Source organism: Megascapheus bottae, chromosome 18, assembly GCF_031878675.1.
Source record: "Megascapheus bottae isolate mThoBot1 chromosome 18, mThoBot2.hap1, whole genome shotgun sequence".
NCBI classification, from domain to species: domain Eukaryota; kingdom Metazoa; phylum Chordata; class Mammalia; order Rodentia; family Geomyidae; genus Megascapheus; species Megascapheus bottae.
This window is the reverse complement of record NC_143526.1, coordinates 5,233,731-5,253,285: the sequence shown is the minus strand read 5'-3', so window position 1 is coordinate 5,253,285 and position 19,555 is coordinate 5,233,731. Positions and strand designations below refer to the sequence as shown.

General features: G+C 38.5%; 1 protein-coding gene across 1 annotated transcript in view; it reads left to right on the top strand.

Moving 5' to 3' along the window:
• Gadl1 (GAD like acidic amino acid decarboxylase 1) overlaps positions 1 to 19,555 on the top strand; it is a 226,650-nt gene that overhangs the window by 65,652 nt on the left and 141,443 nt on the right. The window contains exons 8-12 of the mRNA XM_090352917.1: positions 1,096 to 1,175; positions 1,297 to 1,351; positions 6,991 to 7,107; positions 11,270 to 11,334; positions 11,732 to 11,813. Coding sequence (XP_090209043.1) covers positions 1,096 to 1,175; positions 1,297 to 1,351; positions 6,991 to 7,107; positions 11,270 to 11,334; positions 11,732 to 11,813 — 399 coding nt within the window. The remainder of the gene's footprint in view (positions 1 to 1,095; positions 1,176 to 1,296; positions 1,352 to 6,990; positions 7,108 to 11,269; positions 11,335 to 11,731; positions 11,814 to 19,555) is intronic.

The window sequence follows — 19,555 nt, the reverse complement described above, 5'->3', positions numbered from 1 at the left end:
ATGGCTTCATTTTTTTGTGGTGGCATTATTTCTGCATCCTATTTTTACAGTTAAAAAAAGTTTCCAATAAAACTCCCTTGACAAAAGAAGGGTAAAAGAATGACCACATTTGAGGGACTATATCAAGTCAAGTATGAAGGCATGACTACTCTAATGTATTCATAAAAACAAATTAAATTACAAAGGGTTTTTTTGTAAAAATAATGTCCTTTAGCGCCTTCATTTTTCTGGCATGACAAAGAATTAATTGGCCACCTGTCCTCTAGTACTAATATATAAAGAATGGTCTGAATGGTATCTGCAGTGTTTGAATGGTAATTATTTTATGGGCCCCACAGGATGGTGCAGGGGAGGGTAACAATCTGAAGTCTGGACTGCTATTTGCCAATGAAATAGTCCAGACCTAATTCTAGAAACTTTTATTAGCCTCCATTGGTAATACCACGGCTGACTGAAGCAGCTATTTATAAACTGATATTTCTTTTGTTCTTGTGGTTTTAGCCACATTCCTATATATTTAATTTGTTTTGCATGTAGCATTAAATAAGATTAGTCCAGTATCTTATCAGCAGTTAGAACCCATTGTTTGCTCTTGGAAATAATTAAGGTCTTCTCCAGTCTGTGATTGCAATCTTTGAGACCAAGCCTTGCTGTCTCTCTAGGGGGTTTTGAATCAGCAGTGGACTAGATTCTAAGTTTCCATTAATGTGCAACCCTATTCATTAGCAGCACAGGGAGAAGCTTTCCTCCTGTTCTGTAAAACAACAACTTCCGGTGACTAACTTTGATCTCTATAGCAAGTCTGTCACATAATTTAACCTATTCATTCTATGATAAGCTGCTGGTAATAGACACTGACTATTATCAATTAGCAGACTGGGCCTTCAGTGTGTCATTCATCCAACATCACATCCGATTATCCGACCCCTGGATCAAAGTTCTCTGCCATTGTAATAAGAAGCTCAATCAAAATCTATCTAGTCGTATTTCCAAGATGTGTTGAACTACAAGGGCACATACCATTTAGATAATCAGTGCTGTGTTTTCTGTTCCCTGCATTCAACCAACTCTCTTCCTCCTTCTTTTTTAATTCAGTGTCATTACTCCATGAAGAAGGCAGCTTCCTTCCTTGGGATTGGTACGCAGAATGTGTGCTTTGTGGAAACAGATGGAAGGTAACTGGGGCAGGATCTGGAAGCCTGGTGGGAGGAGGGGGAAATCAGAGTGTTTAAAAAATATTATTCTTGCCTGGGAAATCCTAAATGTAACTGAAATTCTTAAATCTGTATTCCTTAGAGGTAAAATGATACCTGAAGAGCTGGAGAAGCAAATCTGGAAAGCCAGAAAAGAGGTGAGAGGGATGAGAACAAGAGAGAGAGAGAGAGAGAGAGAGAGAGAGAGAGAGAGAGAGAGAGAGAGAGAGAGAGAGAGAGAGAGAGAGAGAGGAGGGGGAGGGGGGAGGGAGGGAATGAAAAGAAGAGAATGCAATCTATCAAAAGCCAATGTTGTGTGTGGAGAGAGGAGAAAGTGTTTTGGGATTAAAACCAGAGAAATTTGTTTACAGATGTTTTATTTCCAGGTGTTGACTCTCCAGGCCCTATGGGATTTCTTGGATGTTCTCATTCTCAGACAATTAGAGCAAGTGAAAAAAAATAAAATATCGGCATCACCCTATTCAGAACTCTTGGCTAGAGCAAGCCCTAAAGATGAACCTAGACTATTCTCGTGGTCTCCTGCAAAACGTTTCCCTCTGGAGTCCGACTATTTGTGTCTGGCTGCCTTCAGGGCAGTTCTGGATTTGGATTTCTTCTTTCTTTTCATTTCTTTACCCCCCCCCCTTATTTTGTGTACTGGGGCTTATACAGGGCCTGTGCACTGTCCCTTGGCTTTTTTTTTCTCACAGCTGGTGTTTTATCACTTAACCATGGCTCCACTTCTGGCTTTTTGTCTTGTCAATTTGAGATACTAGTCTCAGAATTTTCTGCCTTGGCTTGCTTTGAACAATGCTTCTCAGATCTCAACCTTTGAAGTAGTCAGAATTATAGCCATTGGTGCTTAAAAGTTTTAATTTCTTGATCAATCCATCCCCCTATTTGCTTCTAAACCCCTAGTCCTCTCGGTTATTGCCAGCTATATTGGCCCTGGGTCTAGTCTGTGAGTGGCAGAATGTCTTGTCTTTATTAGTTTTCAGAACCAATTAAAGCTGAGATTTCAAGGCATGGCCCCTGTTTTCCTGCTGTAATCCAGTGAGGCTTTTAAAAAGTGGTTCATTATTTTGTGCCAGCCATTTTTGCTTCATGAAAGTCACCTCATTCTGAGTCATGATAGATGGGAATTGTATTTTTTCTAGAGTCTATACATTAAAACTATATTATGATTGTGATGAATTTTTCTTTCTTGCTATTTCTCTGTCTCATCTCTATTTCCATCTCTGTCCTTCTCTTTGTCTCTCTCTTTTGTAGCTCTGGAAATTGAACTGTGAACCTAAAGTGTATTAGATCACTTCTTATTACTTGAGCTATATCTCCGGTGCCTTTGATCTTAGTTTGTTTTCTAGATAAGTTGTCATGCTTTTGCCTGGGCTTGTCTTGGATCCAAATTCTTCTACTTCTGCCTCCTGAGTATCTGGGATTATAGGCATGCAACACAATTCTTGCATTGCTTTCTGGAAATAGAATCTCACTCATTTTTTGCACAGTTGGCTTCAGATCACTATCCTTCTGTCTTTACCTCCTGATTACCGGGGATTAAAGGCATGAGTCACTGTGGTGCACTCTGTTGTCAAGTTATTACCTTAGAATGAGTATTATTAAGTCTATAATCATCTTTAAAATATGAATAGTAAAATGATATGTAGACTTGGTAATTGCCTGATGGTTCATATTAATGTATTTATTTGGCTTTGGTTATAAAATTCTGACTGGGAGGAATTTATTTTGCTATGAACCATAGACATTAATCGAATTTCATCTTTTTCCATTGATGCTCCTATAAAAGAAAGAACTCTCATTATGACATTAATGCTTGCCAGTGAAGAGTACTGTGCACTTTGTTGTATTACACCTGCCTGCTTTCCTCCTCCCTACTCTCTGTGCCTTCCTTTTCTTCCCTTATTCTTTCTCCTCCCCATCCTCTCTCCTTCTCTTCCCTACCCTACCTGTATATTTTTCATTTGTTTTTGAACTTGAAACTTTTCACTACAGAAAATTTCATACATCTACAAAGCTAATACGATGAGCCTCCACACACCACCCACCATTTTCAGTATTCTGGTGGCTTTCTGTTTCACCTGTACCTCAGCTGCTTCCTTGATCACTAGACAGCCCTGAAGCAAATCCCAAACCTTACATCACTTGTTACATACTTTTTTTTAGTAAGACATACTATCATTACATTTAAAAACTAAGCCTTTTTAAATACCATTAAATATTCAGTATATGTTGAAATTTCTCTCACTGCCTTTTAAATAAATAGTTGGCTAATTTAAGTAAATCTTTAAGCATTTGATTGTTAGGGCCCATGAACAACATAACCGATAGCTTTATCCTCTTATTTTCCCCACCAAAGCATTTGCCAAAGAAGCCAGGTTCATTGTTTTATTGAGGTTTCTACCTTTGCATTTTGTAGATAATAGGAAGGATCCAGGCTCTACCTGTGCCACTTCCAGCCTATGCTTGTCTGTTCTATTTGCCTGGGATGTGGTACTCAGATCTCTGGACTCCAGAACTGCAGGTCGGATGTTTTACCAGGAAGGAGACATTTTCCTCCATCCATTTTATACCTTGGTGATATTGGTCAAAGATATAGTTGGTCCATTCATTAACTGTCACATCATCTCAGCTTCTAGCCTCATAGATATTTTTTTTTCCATTTTAACTTTAGTGCCAGTACTGGGTTTGAACTCAAAGCCTGGAAGCTGTTCACTACCACTTAAGCCACAACTCCACTTCCGGCTTTTTGCTGGTTAATTGAAAATTGGGCCCCCAGAGATTTTTCTTCCTGGACTAGCTTTGGATCCTGAGTAGCTAGGATTAGAAATGTGAACTAACAGTGCCTGACTTACCTCATGGGTTTTGCTGACCTAAATGATCTTTGTCCACACCAATCAATCCATTAAGTGATGTTGTAATTCATTCTTCCATTTCTTCTTTTTTTGATTGGCAGACATCCTACTATAGAGAAAATCCTTTCCTCATTCCTATTTGATTTCCCTATGGAAGTAGTTTTCACACACAAAGCGGGATAAATGTTTTATGTTTCTCCCATTTACCAATTTTCAAAGTACTGAGTTTCCTAGACTTCCATAAACATAGCTCCCCATCTTAAGTATCATTAACAATTCATATTTCTAGCATGATGGATTTTATTCCATTGAGTCATTATTATATTCTTTGCTCAATTTTTTTGTTTGTTTTGACAATGCAAGCATACAAAATTGACATAATTCTACACTTGAGAACTTGGAAAAATAAAAATTGCTGAAGGCACATTTGAAAGTAGGGCAATAGGCTTAGAGTTGGCCTGTCTCCCCAGTTTTCTTTCAAGTCAGCTAATATTTAAGCCTGGATTTACTATGAACAAAGCTTATATCCATTCTGCTATAGTAAGAGTGAGTAGTTTATTTTTGTCAGTAGCTCAGACCTAACTGTTTTGTTTCAAGCTTTTAACTCTTACTGCTTCAGATACAGGAATCAACACATCAAAATATGGCACTGGGATTCAGTGCCTTGGCTGATGATAATCCACTTTAAAAAAAATCTTTAAATCCAATGACCTTTCCTTGATGTCATTATAAAGTGACAATCACAAGGCATCAGAAGTTTGACAGTGATTACTGGCAAGCCTAAACTGGCATGATGACTGAATCAATATTGGGTATGCTTAATTTTATTGTTAACAGCAAGAGATTTGAGAAAACACCAGCGAAGGTTAAATCCAGATAGTAAAAGTTTAATATCTGGGCTTGATATTTGTAACAAGATTGTTTTGTGTATGTGTAAGTAGTGGGATTTGAACTCGGGGCCTCCAGTTTTTACTTGGCTTTTTCACTCAAGGCTGCTGCTCTACCACTTCAATGACCCCTCCACTTTCACTTTTTTGGGGACTGGTTAACTGGAGATTTGTCTTCCTGTGCTGCTTTTGAATCAGAATCCTCTCAGATCTGAGACTCCTGAGCAGTTAGGATTACAGACATGACTCATGAGTGCCTGGCTTATAGTAATATTTTTTTAAGAGGTGAGGAAAACTCATTAGTAAATTATCATCACTTGCATAGGTGTTTTCTTCAGACTGTCAAGATATCAGACAGTTTAACAGGGAAAACCTAGCCATAAAGACACCTTCAGTTTTTTCTGATGTTTGTAATAATTGATGTAAATTTGTTCTCATTTCATTTAGGTCACTGACATGATAAAGACTTAATCTGTTGTGGTTGAGTACAGGGAAGAATTTGCAAAGCCTGTGGTTTGCCAGAGGCTCTGTCACCTACCTTCTGGCCTGGCTCTGAGAGGTTTGGGGGTAGCCCCCAGCCTATGTGTTACAGCTGTCTTCCCATATGGCAACTGGATTCATTATGTTCCATCACTTTGATTCCTGGGCATCTCAATTTGGAGATGTGGGACCGAGTGGTCTTGCTGTGCCCCACTTTCTGTTGAGAAATACCATCTTTCTATAAAAGGTCAGTTAAATTGGAATGAGTTTGGTTCAAACACAACAACCTCTGACATCAAAGGCTATTAAAATATATTGCCATAACAATGCACTTCAAGGTAAAACTGAGGGGGAAAATGACATCATGCTACGTGGAGGTAAAATGTCTTTGTGAGTAATGATAACCTGACAGGACTCACTGATTCCTCAGGTGGTCTGGAATCCTGGGATGCTAAGTGCTCCTCACCACTTCATGGTTGTAAGTTTTCCTGATGGATACTTCTATGGAAAGCAACCCATCACAATACCATGGTGTTGACATGTTTGGAACGTTCTCCTTTATTGTTCCTCTACTTGGTTGGCTTGAAATCCCATCATGGGGGACTAGTTTTTCCTGTGACAGTTCTTTATCTCTTTCCTCCACTTTCCCTTTGCTGCCGTTTTTTCCACGGACGCCTGCTCACTCAGCAAGATGCAGCCATGGACTGGAAAATTCAAGTGCAGGAGTGATGTAAACTCTTGCTCCCAGAAGGGGCAGTGCATTTTCCCTGTAATACCATGAACGTGGAGCTGCCTGTAGGCAGCCAAAGCCAAGTTCCTATTCAGATCTTGCTGAGTCTCTATCTGAGCATCTTGTGGCATGGTAACCACACTTACTTTACCAGAAGACACACAGGGCTGAGGAGTTTGTCCTCTTGTCTCTTCTTCCCTGTAATTTTTTTCTAGAAGGTGGAGAATGCAGACACTATGGAAGTCCTAGACACTCCTCCAGGAAGGAGTTAGGAATCCTACGGAATGTCAGGTTACCATTCCTGTGAAGTTACTCCACTTTATACCTGGGTCATCTTTATTTATTTGTTTGTTTGTTTGTTTGCCAGTCCTGGGCTTGAGCTCAGGGCCTGAGCAATGTCCTTGGACTTTCTCAAGGCTAGAGCTCTACCACTTGAGCCTCAGCACCACTTCCCAGCTTTTTTCTATGTATGTGGTACCGAGGAATCGAACCCGGGTATTCGTATATGCTAGGCAAGCACTTTAACCACTAGGCCAAACTCCCAGCCCCTGGGTCATCTTTAGAACAGAACAGTTCTACAGAAAGCAAATGAAAGCAATAGTAATGAAGCTCTATATTGAACCAGGACAAATGTTTCTAAACATGTTTACCATGACAGGGGCTTACACAATGTGGAAGTTAAAAAAAAAAAAAAAACCACCCAATTAAGTTAACAATTGTCTTCTAAGACTCCTGTCAACCTCTGGATGCATTGCCTTTTATGTTTCTCAACCTACTGCAGAGTAAGTTTGGGGTGGACAGTGACAATTGTCTTTGTGTGTGGCTCACAGGGGGCAGAGCCATTCCTCGTCTGTGCCACGGCAGGTACGACTGTTCTGGGTGCTTTCGATCCTCTGGATGAAATAGCCGATATTTGTGAGAGACATGGGCTGTGGCTTCACGTGGATGTAAGTTCATCTATGGAACATAACACGCTAACGTCCTCCTCCTTTTCTATCTTTTCACACAAGTAGATGTGAAGCTCTACTCCTTCTAATCATGCCTTTAACCCAAGGACTACATATGACATTTCCTGGAAGATTAAAGGACAGTCTAGGAGTTCATGTATATTTTTTGATTTAGTCATTTCTTTTCTCCCATGACCCATCTTCATATAACTTATGTGATCAGAATTATAAACCATATAATTAGCATACCATTTATATAATACCTTAATTTTACATTATTTATTGGCATACATTGATTTCATGAGGAATATTTTTGGTGACACTTCCAAACAAGATATCTCAATTAACCACTCCCCTCTATCTCTCTTCCTCATCCCCTTCTTCCTTCTTAAACCAAGTTGAACAAGTTTCATTGCTCCATGTTCATACGTGCAGTAAATGACTTCAGTCCTTTCCATCCTCCTTTATGCACCTTACCACTCAGACAGTTTCCTGCTAGGACCCACCCTGAAACGGACCTTGATTTAAAGTCCCATCATGGATTTTAGTTTTGTTATTATTATCTTTAAATAGGTGTACAAAGGTGTTGCCATTTTACAAATCAGTCTATGAGCACAATGCATCATGACCAGGGTCGTCCCCCTTTCTCTCCCCTTCCCTTACTTTTCTCAATTTTGTAGTATATACAACGGATTCCTGATTACTTTCTCCCCTCCATTCCCTCTTCATTCATCTACCCCTTTCCCCATGGCCCCAGCCCTCTTTGCAGGTACCTATTTTCTGGTGCGTACTTTGTTGGGCCTTGACTCTGTCATTCATTTCTAAAGTGTCTACTAATTGCACCGAAGGGCTTCCTCATATTATTGCATATATATAATCTGCCTTTTATCCATTGTAATCTAAGCATTTGGGAAGGGAGATGGCTAATGCGGTAGATAAAGAATTTTTTAGCTCTCAAACCGTATGATTCCAATCAGCTAGAAAATGCAAAAAAGAAAAAAAAAACTTGCATTACTTAATTGCATTTTATAATTAAATCAGATCTTTCTCAGTATCTATCATATATAATTATTTGAGGGGGATTGAGATCATTTATATTCTTTATAACTTTCTAACTTAAAGTGTTGGCTTTATTTTCTAATTAATTTCTTAAATCCTGGGGGCTATTCATAATAAAATTTTCCATAAATTAAAGGTAACTGCTATTATCAATTTGCTTATCTGGGGCTGAAATGTTGAACTCAGACAGCTATGAATACTTGTAGAACTTGGTGGTTTCCTTTCATCCTTTTATTTTCCTTTTTCAAATTTTTGGTTCATTTGTTTCATTATACCTAAGAATAGGGACCAGTGAACAGAGAATTTGGCAATAGCCCTGAGGGTCTCAGAGCCTCCTGACAAGTTAAATACATTTGAACTTGCTAAGTAGAAACAATGGAGAATTCTGTATTTTCAAAACATGTCCAGCCAGGTGCCACATGGTTCACACCTTCAATCCTAGCTACACACGATGAGGCGACTCGAGGGATGTGGGTCCAAGCCAGCTCAGGCAAGAAAGTCTGTGAGATCCTTATCTCGGTGACCAGCAAAAGGCTGGAAGTGGAGCTGGAGCTCATGTGGTAGAGCACCAGCTTTGTAACAAATAGCTAAATGAGAGCTCCTTGGCCCTGAATTCAAGCTACAGTACTGACATTAGAAAATAAACAAATGTCCCAAGTTGATGTTGCTCAAATATGTTGTTAAAGGAAATGTTTCTTAACAAGTTCCACTTTTACTTTTTTGCCTGTCCTGGGCTTGAGCTTAGGGCCTGAGCACTGTCCTTGGACTTTCTCAAGGCTCAGCACCACTTCTGGCTTTTTTCTATGTATGTGGTACAGAGGACTTGAACCCTGGTCTTTGTGCATGCTAGGCAAGCACTCTACCACTAGGCCAAACTTCCAGCCCAACAAGTTCCACTTTTAATTAAAAGAAAAAAAGTAAAGAGATTTTCTTTCATATTTCTAAATCATAATTCTCTCTAAGCCCCATAAATCTTTAAAAATCACTCCCAATTTAAAAACTGCCACAGGAGCCTCATTTTACACAAACTATATAATCCATAGTTGATATTTCTTTTATGAGAGTAGAATACCTAAGTATAAACGGTGATATATTTGATTGTTCCTCTTTATTTCCACAGTTATAAAAGAACACAACTTCATATTATCTTTTAGGACATAATGCATTGTTATGCTTTTAAGTCTATAAAAATCAATACAATGCATGTTGAAATGTGAGCAGATACCAGCACTGAAACTGCCCTTGAACCATCTAACTGAAGTGCTACCTTTGGTTAGTTAAGAGAGTCTCACTTCAGTCAGCTTTATATAACCATTACTTCCACTAAATATCAGGTATATTTTAAAAACACTTTGAACTGCTAAAAACAAACAAAAATGCTTTGTTCATATCATATGCTAGACTATTTTGGAAATTTATAGGCCCTTTAAAATACTAAAATATATTTATCCATCTTCAAAAATGCAATTATGATTGCTTATTTTCCTTGGTTTTCTATGAAACCCAGATTGCCATACATTTGTATCATATATTATTAAGATTAATATGAATTTTGAAAAATGCTTTTGTAGGAAGTGAGCTGTAGCTGAGGTGGTCGAGGTGGTAGAGCATCAGACTGAGCAAAAATCGCCCCACCTCTGCCTCAAGACTCCTGTCCTCTCCATCAATTCATGGAAGAGAAAAAAAGTATAAAATAAATTGAGTTCAGGTAGCTCGCACCTGTAGTCCTAGCTACTCAGAAAACTGAGATCTTAGTGAGGATTGATATTCAAGACCATCCTGGGAAGGAAAGTTTCTGAAAGTTTTAGCTTTAACTAACCAGCAAAATGCCAGAATAGAGCTATGCCGCAAGTGGTAGAGCACTAGCCTTGAGCAAAAGTACTCAGAGACTGTGTCCTGACTCTAAGTTCAAGCCTCAGGACTAGCACCCAAAAAAAAAAATTCATAGTGTTACCTTGCATATAGAAATAACACAATAAATGACAGTCCTTATTGAGATAGAAAATCAACCTCCTTCACCATTTAGAGAATGGGTTGATATTTTTGCAAATTTTAGAGTTAGGAAAAATGGAAGTGATAATAACTCCATTCTCAGAAGATGTAGAGAGCCTTCAGCATGGCTCAAGACAGTCCCTCCCTGCTTTCTCACTATGCTATCATTTTTTCTACAGATTAAAACTCACACCAATGGACATATTTTCTGGATTGATTACTTTGCCTTGTCTTCCACATGTCTTTTTTTCCATATATGTTTTTATTGTAATTAATAGAAGGGTTACATTATATTCACCAGCCAGCTGTCTTTTTTATGGACTTTCCTTCATTTCCTTTTCCCTAACTCTTCTCTCCTATGTGTAGAGAACTTACCTCTCCAATGAATTATTTCCTTAAGTCACAAAACTCCCTTCTTCCACCTATGGTTTGCCAATATTTCAGGGAACATTAAGACTGAAGGGATCAAATTACTATCAAAAGATGTTTCCCTTCATCCTATTTGAGTAGGCCTTCCAACCATGTCATCAACAACATTAGCTCATTCATTATATAGAATGGCAGACCCCCAGCTGTGACTCCTAGTACAGTATGTATGGCAACTGTCAGCATTGTGAAAATATTGTCTGCTTGCGTGTGTGTGTGTGTGTGTGTGTGTGTGTGTGTGTGTGTATACTCATACTGGGGATTGAACTCAGAGCTCTTGTTTTTATGCTTTTTTTTTCTGAAAGATAGTGCTCTACCACTTGAGCCACAGCTTCACCTCCAGCCTTTTTTCTTGTTAACTAGAGACCAACATCTTTCATATTTCTCTGCTCAGTCTGGTTTCAAACTGTAGTGTTTAGATCTCAGCCTCCTGAGTAAGTAGGATTATAGGTATAATTACTGACTTCTGGTACCATTTTCATCCATATATCTGCTCATCAGTGGAGGGCCTGTGACACCTCTGAGGAATTTCTGGTTGTTGGAGTACTATCACTGGATAAGACTCCTGGCATATTAATTGGTTAACAAAACAAAGTACCAGATAGCATAGGTTAAAATTGTCACTGAGAGTGATCTGTAAGAGTGCTGCTGAAATAATGTTCTTGTTATATAAATATCTCAACAGGCTTCCTGGGGTGGCTCAGCTTTGGTGTCTAGGAAGCACTGCATACTTCTACGTGGCATTCACAGGTAAATGCTCTTTTCTATTTTGTAGCTTACTTTCATTTAGGCAAACAAGTTTCTTTGAAGTTTTCCCTGGCAAGTGATGCTTTAAATATAGATAAAACCAAAGTAATTATTTTGTGGGCAAAAAAAGAAACAGCAAAAAAAAAAACCCAAAACAAAACAAAATGGAAAAACATAAAACCAGAACAATGGAAAACCATCCAAATTGCTTCAAACTCCACACACAAAGCATCTTACAGAACAATGATGTGTGAGTGAAGACTGAATGCAAATACTGCTAAAGCCAGATTGCCTTCTGCCTTGGAGAAATTAATCAAGTGTCCTGCCTGCTTTGTCTTTTTTCTTTCTTTCTTTCTTTTTTTTTTTTTTTTTTTTTTTTTTTTTTGGTTTAACACAATAGGGCCGATTCAGTGGCCTGGAACCCTCACAAGATGTTGATGGCTGGAGTCCAATGTTGTGCTCTACTGGTGAAAGACAAATCTGTAAGTTTTCCTCTGTGGTTTCTGAGAAACTGTGGGGTTGAATCAGTGATTATAGAGGCTTCCTTGCTGCTGATCCACTGTTTCCATTCAGGTGTAGGTGCAGTTCTTTGGGAAATGGTGTTGGCCTTGAAAAATAGACTCAGATAAAAGATCTAGACATTTTGGTCCAGTGTGATTTAGATCAACTGTCACTTTTTGTTGTTATAAAAAATGTTCTCTTTCATCCGCATTTGGATTATATTTTCACACTCAGTTTTAACTGTTACTAAGTGGGGATTTTTTTTCTTCTTCTTGATTATGTCTGGAATTTGAGTGATCACAAGATTCCCCACTGAGACAGTGTAACAGGTTTAGGTCACACATGAAATTGAATGTTTGGGATGCTTGGCTGGATCTCAGCAGCCATTTGCATGCAAGCCAATGGTGGCAGGCTAATTTATTAGGAAATTGCTTTTTCTCAAGTGGCTAGTGCTTAGTCCCTTTTAGAAGGAGGTGGAGGGGTGAAAACTTTTCTGGATGGAACAGGAGTATCGGAGTCCTGTTGACCAGCGGCATCAACTCTATGCTTTCCATAATTAACTGAGGATCCTGGTGGGAAGTCGCCTGGACTGGCAAGTGCTGCTTATTTCTTCGAAATGCTGCTTCAAGCTCTGTGTTCAGAATGTAGGCGATCCTTCCTTAGCCATCTGTTTATATTCTGTCCCTCACCGGGAACTCCCTTGCCAAAATTACAGTCATTTTATTTTTATTTTTAAGGCTATTTAAATTTACTTTTTTTTCCCAAAAAGCGCTGTGATATCCCTATGTTAATGTCCTGGGTATTCTGATATGATCAGACAACATCCACCAGAATCTTGGAATAGCTTCTGTACACATGAAGATAGACACAAAGGAAAATGAGTCTGCCTCTCAGTGTTTTGTGAAGTTAGCCATGATAGATTATACTCAATATCATTTCACTTTTCTAATTTAAGTCCTTAAGTGGCTTGATGAGTCTAAACTTTTAGATGATAGAGTTAAGTGTAAACCCTAGTCCTTTTGAACTAAATAAAAATATATAAATTCACTAAACATATTTTAAATGCCAGGCATTTGGCATTCACTTTCTTTCTTCTCAGCCAACCCAAATGACAAACTTAACTGTTGGTGTGACGTTCTCAGGAATGGAAAATTTAGATCAAAAGTTTTATGACTCTCTTTTGAATAACTTGAAAGCTTTTATAGAGTTTTCCTTCTTGAATGGTATTTGAGTAATTTAGCCAAGGACTGATTTACATTTATGTATTTAAGACAATGTAAATTGTTATGGATCATAGAACTCCTTGATAGTGGTTAACATTTTACTCTATTTATTTTTTTTTAATGAAATCATTCCTGGATCCCACTGATAACTGTAAAACCCAGGTCTACTCCCACAGTAGAAATTGAAATACCACACAAGAAATTTAGTACTTTAAAAACATATATCTATTTTTTAAAGAATAGATCATTTTTAATTCAAATGCAATTGAAAGATCAATTATGATATATGACTTATTATAACCAGGCTAGGTCTCTCCCTCTGTGTGTGTGTGTGTGTGTGTGTGTCTGTGTCTGTGTGTGTCTGTGTGTCTGTGTGTGTGTGTCTGTGTGCCAGTTCTGGGGCTCACACTCTCCCCTGGCTGGTGCTCTGCTTCTTGAGCCACTGTTAAATTTCAACTTTTTGCTGATAGCTTGATAAAACTCTCAGACTAAACTGGGCACTACTGGCTCATGCCTGCAATCCTAGCCACTCAGGAGTCTGAGATCTGAGGATGACAGTTCAAAGCCAGCCCAGACAGGAAATTCTTAACTCCAATTAACCACCAGAAAACTGGAAGTTATGCCGTGGATCAAAGTAGTAGAATGCTAGTCTTGGGCACAAAGAAGCTTAGACCTAGCACCCAGGCCCACAATTCAAATCCCCATCACTGACAGAAGAGAAGAGAGGAGAGGAAAAGAGAGAAGAGGAGAGGAGAGGAGGGAAGGGTAGGGCAAAGGAGGGGAGGGGAAAGGAGAGAGGGAGAGAAAATGGAGAGAGAGGGAGAAAGAGAAAGAGAGGGGGATTAAAGGCACTATTGCAGAAAGGGACTTTAGTGGATAGTCCGTGGCTGGAACCTCAATGTTTCTCTATCTGATACAGAGAGCATTTTAGCACTGAGAGTTCAGAGAAGGAAGACGTGAGATGAAACAGGCAGATGGAACCGTTTGTGTAAATTCTCTAAGAAGGGAAAGTCCTTGTTAAGTTTGAGAAAATAAAAGAGTTTATTTTGGCTGAAAGACAGAGGGTAATATGAAATGAGATCAAAGGATAAATCTGTGAGTATATTATGTAGAATTGTAAAGAGTATTCTAATGACTTTAGATTTGATTTTTGGCAATGGAAGGCCTTTAAAGCCAGGGAGTAATCTGAAAAGATTTTCATTTAGGACAGTAAATTAGAAGGGAAGGCGAATGTATGTAAGAGTGAAGAAAAGTCTTTAGCATCTAAATAACAGTTGATGATAAGGAGTAGGAAAAATGTTAAAAACACTATGTCTAATCAAGTAGGTAGGAATAAATTCCCACTTATACATGGGAGGTGAAGGAGGAACAGGTGTTGTGATTGATTCCCTATGACTGATACAGCACTTGAGTGAGGTAGATGGAGGAGAAAGAGAATTCAGAGTGAGACATGTTTTACTTTAGAGTCGGACATATGAAATTTGAGATCCCAATGAAATATTCAAGGGAAGATGTGACATAGGCAGTTGACACAAGGACTAGTTAAATAGAACAGGAGGTCTTGGCTAGAAAAGCCTATTTACCATAGTTGACATGGAGATAATACTGGTGATAGGAGGAACCCTAGAGGGAATAATAGAATGACAAAAAGAAGAGTATCTGGAAGAACTTTATTGTCTACACAGATTGGATAAAAGAGGAAAAACTCCCTTTGAAGGCTGAACCAGAATAACCAGAATGATAGTGGCAAGATCATGAAAGAATATTTCTGATCAAATAAAGAAGATCAAATGGAGAGAAAAGTAATATCTTTGCCTTAGTAATGGCAAGCCTCAAACCTGACTTCCCTGTGACAAAAGAGATTAACAAGAGAAAGGATAACAAACATAGTTATCCACAATTGTATGTGTCAGGAGAGCCTTTAGAAACCAAAACTCAAAAACTGGGAAAACTGAACATAGAGAAGTAAGACAAAGGATTTGATCCGATGGAAATTGACTGGAGACTAGGGAGTGGGGAGTGGTTTCCAATGCCTATTCCAATTTTCACTGGTGTCTGGGTACAACGTATGGCTCTGTAGGAAGAGGGTCTTCGACTTGATTTCAAGGAGAGTTCCTCAAACAACTCTTCTGAACTGCTTGAAGAAGAAAGATGATAGCACATGAGAGTTGCCTACACTGGAATCTTGCTTTGAGCCCTGAACAATGTCAGTATTCCTTTTCTGGTAAACTTTTCTATAATCTTTACTTGGGAGTGGGAAAGAAGGCTGGAGGGAAGAGAAAGATTAGAGAAGAAAGCACCCTTTCATCAGGTTGCTTGACAGGCTAGAACCTGGTAATTCCCCACTAGTAAGGAGTATGATATTTTAAAATTTCCTTTACCTGTTTTAAGAGATTATTTTTTTGTTTTTCTCCTGGTATAAGATAGTAATTATCAGCCAGTTCATCCTTGAAGATATCTGGCACAAACTTGAATCTGACACATTTTCTCCTCATAAGGGTTGGAGGGTAAAGGCAGGTTGCTGACAAAGAGAGTACAGAAAGACATGTAATGGATAAGAGGTTATGGATTAAGGACTTGGAATTTATTTTACCTCTTGTTGCCGTGTGCATCGAGATTACATCATTCCATACCCCAGTGCCTAAAAAGAATGAACTGGGAAATCAAGGCAGAAAACTAAACAAAAAATCATTGGGAACCAAGTGTTATATTACAGCCTGTAATTCCAGCCCTCGGGAGACTGAAGAAGGAAGATTATAAATGTGAGGCCAGCCTGGACCACAAACTGAGATCCTGTCTCAATTAAAAACAAACATTTTAATGATGTTATTCAAGAATATTTTCTTTCCAGATGATGAGTGAGAAGCTAATAAAAAAAATGGTGCCAGATACCACAACAGTAATAGAGAAAAAAAGAAAAAGAAAAAAAATGAATAAAAATAAATAAAGTAAAATTGTAAATTATCAAGATTGATTAAATACATTAAAAATCTTCAAACATATCTGCTTTTATGTCAGCAAAAAAAAAAGCAAGCAGGCATTTTCAGTTTCCTCCCAATCTATATTATCCCTTTGGAGAAGTCTTAGAATGATTAACATTATAGCTAATGAGGTCATTGCTGTGCCCTACACAGGCTTGAGAGCAACCCCAGTGGCACCTGGTGAGCAGTGATTTTAATCTGGGATCACTTCTCCAGTTGATATGAGGGACAACTGTAGTTAAAAGAAAGCAAATTGCTTCGTGTTGTGTACTACAGAGAAGGGAAAACACAGTTCCCTAAGTGGTTCCCATAGCACTGACACCACAGTGTATTCTGATTGGCTCCCTGGAGCTGTGTGTATTTAAATATGTCCCTCTAGTACAAGAATTTCTTTAGGAACAAGGCCTTGCTACTGTTCTTGAAGTTGTATTGTTACTAACCCACTCTTCATTATAGACATAAAAAAAAAAGTTCTTTAAAAAAAAAATCTGAGATGATAAACAGATCAACTGTGATGTAAATGCTGTGTCTCCATAGCTGTCTTGTATCAAAGAGAGTTTTGATGCTTTGACCTAAAAGTCCAAATATTCTAAGGCTTGGTTGCTTAGATACAGAAATTCTCAATCTCCACGTTTTTATTTTTAATGTTTATTAGAAAGACTTTTTTGGTTTTAAAACCCTCCCAGACAGATGAGAACATGAAAAGTATAATCACAAGACTTTTGGAGTGTAGATCAACCCATTTGTTTCTGTCTCCCACTGTCTTCTGACTTGAATCGACAGACCTTTCTCTTGAACCTGGCAGCCAGCAGAGAATTTGACTTCTTTGCTTTTTACTATTTCAGAAAGATTGTGCTAACACACCAAACTAAAAAAAAATCATTCCACTTTTATATTTTTATTTCAGAGATAATGCATATTTATCAGAGATAAGTCAGACAATTTCAGATAGAGAAGAAGAAAAGCCACATAGAATACCAAAGGATGCACACACATCAAGGGCACTCATATAGATCACATTTGTTTCTACATGTATTCTTTCATTTGTTTGACAGTGTTGGGGCTGAACTCAGGGTCTCTCTACCACTTGAGTGACAAATGTACAAATGTCCATACCCTTTCCTTTTCCCTTTTCTCTTTTCTTTCCTTCATTCCTATCCCATCCCTCCCTCCTTCCCTCCCTTTCTCTTTCTCTTTCTCTCTTTCTCTCTCTCTCTCTCTTTCTCTCTTTCTCTCTTTCTCTCTTTCTCTCTTTCTCTTCTTTCTTTCTTTCTTTCTTTCTTTCTTTCTTTCTTTCTTTCTTTCTTTCTTTCTTTCTTTCTAACTTATTTTTCCTAAGCTGATTTCAGATAAAGAGCCTTCTGTCCCTACCCCCTAAATAGCTGAGATTATAAGCTTATACCACACCTGGCTCTATCATGCATTTGTGCTTTAAACGAACTGTTGTCACTGGACCACATTAATATATACCTATTACTTTTAATAGTGGCATTATTGTGATATACTGCAGTTAACTTTACAAGTCTTTTATTAGTGACTTGTTGGATGCTTTTAATTTAGAATGATTATACTCTGGGTTGCATCTTTGAGGATAAGTCTTTGTACACATCCTTTATTTTTTCCCTAGGGTAAAAGGACCATGATTAATTAGTCCATGACGCTTTTTCATAACTCCTTTTCATATTTGTTTTCATACTTGCTTTGTAATTAGCCTTGTAAAAGTTTTGCTTGTGTATGTGTGTGTATGTGTGTGTGTGTGTGAACTTCTGGAGGATGTAGTTACATCAATTTGATATGCAAGAGATTTGTTCATGGAGAAACACAGGTGCAAATATTTTGCTTCTAATTTTATCTACTGACATTTTATATTTCCTTCTCAGGCATTTCTTTTGCTCAGGGTATTAACGACATGAAGTTCCCTGCTACTTACGTTTCAAACATGAGACCTTGGAGATGAGTTTATATTTCCTTTCCATTCATATTCATCCCAGAGGAGGTACAGAAGGTAGACCTAGTTATTCTTTCAGACAGGAATAGGAAGAAGAGGAGTAGGAAATTCATTTAGTTCACATTCATTGACAATGAGGAACAGAGAGGAGGGAGGGATAAGGAAGGAAAGTAGAAGGGAGGGGAGAGGAAAGGACGGGTGAAAAAGAAAGGGGAGAGGAGGGGAGGGGAGAAAGGGGGAGGGGAGAAGTGGCAGGAAAGGGAGTATAGACATGCATTCTTCTAGAAGGAAGAACACTTTTACAAGAAATGTTTATCTGACAGTTGCTTTGCAGACTTATTTTATTTGTATTCTAAATAATAATTGATATTCTAGATAATCATTCATATGCCAATTAAAAATTTGTGCTAGATGGAGTTGTGGCTCAAGTAGTGGAGTACCTGCCTTGAGTGAAAATGCCAAGTAACAACTCAAAATCCTAAGTTCAATCTTTAGCATAAGCATCAAAAAAATTAAATGATATGCAAGGAAATAAATAAATATGCTGGGGCTGAGAGTTTGGCCTAGTGGTAGAGTGCTTGCCTACCATGCACGAAGACTGGGGTTCATTTACTCAGTACCACATACATAGTAAGAGCTGGAAATGGTGCTGTGGCTCAAGTGGTAGAGTTCTAGCCTTGAGAAAACCCAAGGACAGTGATCCCCTGAGCTCAAGCCAAGGACTGGCAAAACAAATAAATATGCTAACTTTTGGATAGGTGCTGGTGGCTCATTCCTATAATCCTAGCTTCTCAGGAGGCTGCTATCAAAGGTAACATTTTGAAGCTAGCCTGGACGGAGGAAAGCATGAGCCTCTTATCTCTAGGCACCAAAAAGCCTGAAATGGAACTGTCAAGTGATAAAGTGTTAGCTTTAAGCAGAAAAAGCTCAAAGACAGTGCCTAGGCATTGAGTTCAAACCCTCAAACCAGTGATCTCTCTCTCTCTCTCTCTCTCTCTCTCTCTCTCTCTCTCTCTCTCTCTCTCTCTCTCTCTCTCTCTCTCTCTCTCTCTCTCTCTCCTTCCCTCCCTCGCTCTCTCTCTTTTTATCTCTCTGACACACACACACACACACACACACACACACACACACACACACACACACAATGTACTAGAGCTGGACTCTGCTAGCTCTTGCCTATAATACTAGCTACTCAGAAGACTGAGATCTAGAGGACTGTGATTGGAGGTCAGTCTGGACAGAAAAATTCATTAGATGCCTAGAAGTCAAGGGGCACTGAGTTCAAACCGCATGCCAAGAAAAGAGAAAGGACAGAAGAGAAAACAGATTTCTCAATATAGAAACTAACACAAACTGTTTCTGTGAAGTGGATTTTTTTTTCAGCTCTGATATTTCCTGTGGTTCCTATGATTTGAAATAATCTGATCATCAAAAAATTCTTTTTTTCAAGCCCAGTGCGGCTGGTCACTCCTGTAATCCTAGCTACTCAGAAGGTTGAGATCTGAGGATCATGATTCAGAGCCCAGACACTACAACACTGTGAGACTCTTATCTCCAACGAATCACCAGAA